This window comes from Dendrobium catenatum, unplaced genomic scaffold (assembly GCF_001605985.2).
Source record: "Dendrobium catenatum unplaced genomic scaffold, ASM160598v2 fragScaff_scaffold_1156, whole genome shotgun sequence".
In the NCBI taxonomy this organism is placed as follows: Eukaryota; Viridiplantae; Streptophyta; class Magnoliopsida; order Asparagales; family Orchidaceae; genus Dendrobium; species Dendrobium catenatum.
Window position 1 is genome coordinate 1,712 of NW_021319618.1, and position 5,987 is coordinate 7,698.

The 5,987-nt window shown below is 35.6% G+C and overlaps 1 protein-coding gene across 1 annotated transcript; it reads left to right on the top strand.

The window, feature by feature from the left end:
- The first annotated feature begins 2,682 nt into the window (after nt 1-2,682).
- Nucleotides 2,683-5,174, top strand: LOC110114530 (probable methyltransferase PMT19). The gene is made up of 2 exons (XM_020847445.2): nt 2,683-3,474; nt 4,935-5,174. Exons 1-2 carry the CDS (start codon nt 2,779-2,781, stop codon nt 5,172-5,174), a joined length of 936 nt encoding a protein of 311 aa, XP_020703104.2. The 5' UTR covers nt 2,683-2,778.
- The last annotated feature ends 813 nt before the right edge of the window (nt 5,175-5,987 follow it).

The window sequence follows — 5,987 nt, forward strand, 5'->3', positions numbered from 1 at the left end:
GTTTACCCAAGCTTGATGTGGTGGCTTCAGCCAGTTTGAATTGGCCACCTCTTACGAGTATTGAGCAGCCCAAAGAGGGGAAAATTTATTACGTGCGGGTCTGGATTGGTCCGGAGACCAATAAAAATGCACCAAGTCACTCCAAAAATGTACCGCGCTCGGTATCGCTCTGTACCGAGTGCGGAACCAGACGGTTCTTCCGTGCGGTGTCCGCACAAAGTAATAGCTCCAAAGAGGAAAGGAGGGGGAGCGAGAGAGAAATATACTTGTTCTAATAAAAAAAATGTTGCAAGAGGTTGATTATTTTATTTTATTCCTTTGTTTGGACAAAGTTCCATTGATATCAAAAACATTTTTCTATGTTGAATTTTTATTGTATTTTATACTTTTCTTTGGACAAAGTTCCATTGATATAAAAAATACATTTCTCTATTGAGTTTGATATTTTCTTCCTGTTGAGAGTTCCAAGTTTTTGTTCCTTGCAGATCTCTTTATCATAGAAGATGGTGAATGGAATCAAACTGATATCATCCACAATCATCCTGAATTGCATACAATGAGGAGTTTGATTTTCATTCTTTCTGTGACTATCAAAATTTACAATCCTCTACTTTTTAAATTGTCAATCAGCAGTGTATTGTTTTTATTTGGGCAGTAAACGCACTGTATTATTTTAGAGATCCAATTATAATACGCCTTTCTCATTTTGTTTTTCTGGGATTCCTCGATTTATTTTTGACGTCACTAGCAAGACCGCTGCATAAATAAATGAAATAATATATTTCGACGATATTAGTTATATTTTATTTTATGTTAAATTATAAAAATAAATGAGCAGAACACATATTCAGTTGTTTGGTAATTAATGATTTAGTTTTAGGAACTTAATATTATTGGAGTTTCAATCCTCACATGCAATTACATAACAGTAAGGGACCAGTTGACATATTTTTGTTTGTATCGAGTCATTATTTTTTATTAAAATGAAATAAATTCTCTATAAGCTTTATACAAGTGGCTACTAGCAAAATAAGTGTCTTATAAATGGCGAATTATTGCGTCCGGTCACCGGATGTTCGGACATCCAATCCGGTGATGTCACATCACCCAAATACACTGGGTCCCGGTTTATTTTGGTGATGTGGCGACACCGGAATGGTGTCTGGACGAATCCGGACACAATAATTTGCCCTTATAAATAGATATTTTATATGAATATTTTTATGTTTAATAAATAGGTAGATAAAACTAGCTAAGCTAGATGAGATCCAAATAAGAAAAAAAAATAATGCATGATTTGACAAAACACCAAAGACAAACTTCATATCAAGAAGGGAAGAGGGGAATCTGAGCAATGATCAAGGAAAAGTCTTGATGAGAGTTTGAGAAAAAGACATCAATGAAACATGCACTAGCGAAGTCAGGATTATTTATTAGTGGGGCACAAATTTTTAATTTGAAAAATATCTTCAAATTTTTTCATTCGAGCTTGAAATTAATTTTAGAGTTTTAATTTTTTTTAAATATCTAACTTTAGAATTTTATATCTAATTTAAATAAAAAAATTATTAAATAAATTTTTATAATGAGCAATAAATATAAAAAAAATTGCATCTTATTAGTATAAAAATATATAAAAATTGATAATTAGCATATTTTAAGTTACTTGATTTAAATTTAAATTTTTTAATCTTTCTTTAGTGTAATTTATTGGCTTTAATTATATAAAATTCTTACAAAAGAGAATTTGAAGATTTTAAAATAATAAAAAATTCAAGAAATTTTAAATTTTAAGCTAATGTGAAGATAAATGATTAAAATGAGTAAATATATAAATAAAGAGATAAATATAAATGGAAAAAAAAAAGATTTAAGATGTTGTAATAAAAATCAACAAAAAAGGTAACCTTATAAGAGAGATGGTGGTAAAAAAATTAAAAATTTTAATAGTACAAAATAACAAAAGGTTGTTGGTAAAAAAATGACAATAGATAAAGGGAGAGAGAGGAGAGAGGAGAGAGGAGAGGAGAGTAAATTTTTTTTTCTCCGATGATTGCAAAATTTTATATGGAATTTTTTTTAAGGGGGTGCCCCCATAAGAAGAACCACCTCTCCAACTGCTTTTGGCTAAAACAAAAAAGAGCATAAAAAGTACATAAGAGGCCACAAAAAGGGCAACTAAAACAAGAACACCATTATCAAAGAAAAAAGGCTAAAAAGCTGGCTCGGACTCAGAATTTTGTGTTAACAATCAAAACTAGAATCAGCTCAACCTCTGGTTGCCCAAAGACCTTCCAAGGATTTGGAGAAGGCAGCTTATCATCATGTGACATTTGAAATAATAACAGTTTTGATGGGACTAAAGCTTGAGCTCAAATAGGCATCAATGAAAGCGATGAGAGATTGAGATCGAATGACTTATATGATTTAGGATTGATAATTTGTACTGCTCAAGACCCAACAAGTCAAATCAAAATGAACTTGAATTGGAGCTCGTACAATATAATAGTTTTAATTTGAGCTCAGCTTGAGGTTTGATAAACTTGATTTGTGAGCTTCTGAATTGAAATTGGCTCGGCTATTCATTTCTACTGAGTGTTTAAAATGTGAAAGTTAAAGATTTTTTAATATTAAAAAAGTCAAGTGAGTTTTATTTTTAAAAAAAAGTAATATAATGGAATGGAAACGGGAAACCGCAATAAAGCTCTTTCATGGCTAGAAATTAGAAAGTCCGTTATCCTGTAGAAAATTGAAACAGAGATTCGGTCAAAAAGAGAAATGGCGAGGCTGACACTTCCCTCCATGCTCCCAAGCCCAAGTGGAAAAACCCTAGCATTCGCTTTCCTCGCCTCGATCCTCTTCTTCCTATCCTACCTCATCGGCATACACCATCTCTCCTTCTCCTCTCTCCTTTTCTCATCTTCCTCGCCTCCTTCCCTCTTCCAATGCTCCATTCATCCCCCCTCTTCCCCTTTACCTCGCCTCTCCTCCTCCTTAGCCGCCGAACTCGACTTCCTCCCCCGTCACGACGCCGATTCTCTCATCCCGCTTCCAGCTTCCTACCTCCCCTCCATTCCCTTCTGCTCCGCCAACTTCACTCACTACTGCCCATGCCAGGACCCCAACCGCGAGCGCCTCTACCCTACAATGCACTTCTCTCACCATGGCCGCCACTGCCCCTTCCTTGCCGACCGGCCTTCTCCTCCCTGTCGCGTCCCTCGCCCTCGCGGCTACCGTGCTCCCATCCCGTGGCCAGAGAGCCGTCACAGCGTTTGGTTCACTAATGTGCCCTTCAAGAAGCTCACCGTGCACAAGGCTGATCAGAACTGGATTAGAATTGAAGGGGATAAGTTTGTTTTTCCTGGGGGTGGCACGTCCTTCCCTCACGGAGTGGAGTCGTATGTGGGGCAGATTTCCAAGCTGGTGCCGTTGAAGACCGGGGAGATTCGTACGGTGCTAGACATCGGATGTGGAGTAAGTGTTTTTTGTGGCTGGCGCTGCTTGTCTGTTTTGAGATCTTTACTTTTCATCATTATTTTCATAAATTTGGATGAAGTCGATGAATGTATGATCTTATATATTAAGACATGTTGAAGATTAACCGAGTGGCATGAACTATAGGATTGAAAAATGCTGCTTGCTGAAGGTCTAGTTGTTAGAGAGATAAAGAGGGTGAATCTGAATCAACTTAGCTATTTCAGATATCTCACACAAAATTGGTCAAATAAAGGAGTTGAGGAAGATTTTTGATGTGGAAAATCTTGGATGGAAAACCATTGTAGAAAATTAGTTCAAGTGTGGTCCACCTCCAAATAATTTGAGAGATTTTAGTCGGAAGGTCTCTTTGGCCAATTAGGATAGGCAAAGCCAACGGTGTTAGATGGTTCATTCATGTCGATTATAAACATTGTAGATGTTTGTGATGTTAGCGACTATACATGGCCAATGGTGGTTGTAGTGCAATCTTGATTAAAGAAGGCTATGATATGGCATGTTAAATATCTATGATTGGGTCTCACTTAAGAGCACAACACTGAAGTGTAGATTTGACCCCTCTGAAGATTGGCTCAAAGCCATTCAAGCCTTCTATAGATGAGCTAAGCTTGCATTTAGGTTGATTAAGCTTGATACTGTTTAAGCTAGGATAGCGACTATACATGGCCAATGGTGGTTGTATTGCAATCTTGGTTAAAGAAGGCTATGACAAGGCATGTTAAATATCTATGATTGGGTCTCACTCATGAGCACAACACTGTAGTTCGAGCGCAAGCTCACGAGCGGGCTCATTTATAGCAAAAGAGAGAAAATAATTATAAAAAAATTGAGAAATTAGAAGATAAATATTAAATAATCACTTAAAAGTTAAATAATTTTAAATATTTTTAATAGTTTAATACCTGAACTCCTAAATTCTAATATATTTTATATTAAATGAGCTAGCTTGTGAGTTAACGATTCGGGTCAATGTTGGCTCAAACTTGGTTCATTAGCTTATCGAGTTTAGCTCATAAGCCATATATCAAGTTGAGTTCTAGTTGACTCACGTGTCAGCTTGACTCACACCACTAATATGTTTTCTTGCATGCTTCAATAGTTGGTTAATCCAAGTATACCTTTTTAGGTACCCCAATACTAGGAAAATTATAAAAGAAATTAGATACTGTGTCAGGTTTGCCAACTATCCCCCTTTCAAAAATTTTAGAAATGATTGTGTGCATGACATAGATAGATTGCCACTTCTCTATTGATATGGTATGAATATATTTTGTTTTACAAATACTCCTTTTTGTTTATTTTATGCAATGCTTCATCTTCTTATTTACTTAAGATTATGTTTTGCATCAAATTTGACAGAATTCTATTTATTCCAAGTATTATTAAGTGTCATAATAACTTTGGTTTTTCTTTTCTAATTACTAGTTTACTACAAACAGGTTGCGAGCTTTGGTAACCAACTACTGGATTATAATGTGTTGACAATGTCTGTTGCACCAAGAGATCAACATGAAGCTCAAGTACAATTTGCCCTGGAGCGTGGTTTGCCTGCAATGCTAGGAGTTTTATCTATCTTTCGTCTTCCTTATCCATCAAGGTCCTTTGATATGGTCCACTGTTCCAGATGTCTCGTCAAGTGGGTTAGTCGTGGTAACTGCACTAGAATCCTGCTTTTTTAATGATCTTTCTTGGTTGTCGAAAAAATTCATTTTATTGTTGTAGGAATTACTGTTACTTTTGATGCCATATCTGACTTGACTTTCTACATAGCATCATACCCCTTAATAAACAACTTACTCTATAAAGCTCAGGTTTGAAATATTTCAACAGTAATTTCATCTGTGGCAAATTTGATACCTAGCAAGAATGCAGTGTTTGTGCAACTGCTAAATATTGTTTGAGTTGTACAAGGATTTGAAAATAAGAGTACCTTACATCAATTTTTCTAAATTGAGGATAGAAAAACTATATTGGCGTTTATTCTACGATGGTGTTTATTGCACATTTTACCAACTTCTAAACTTTTTTTGTTGGGTACCACCCATCATTGATTTCACACAAGATCAATGACTTCAGACAAGAATTTGGGCTTGCAACTGATAGTTTGCAACAATATAAAGTTTTCCATATATTTGGAGAAAAGAAGGTTTGACATGGTTCGGCTAGAACACCAATAAACACGGGTACATAACCTATGTATTCTTGAAAGTGATATTATTGAATTCATGTGAGAGAGAACATATGGAAACAATAATATATGCAATCAAGGCATGCTTCGAGAAATCTATAAGATGATTCTCAAGTGGCACCAAGGAGGAGGGGCAACTAGTTCCCGTGTATACTGATTTGGCATGGCAATTACATCAATATCCATAGTTTGTTTCCACTTAATATCTTTTAGTGCCTTAGGGTATGCCTTTAGGATATAAACTTGAGAAAAAGATAGCTCTATAGGAGGTGGATGCCTAGTCAAAGTAGACAATGCCGAGGGA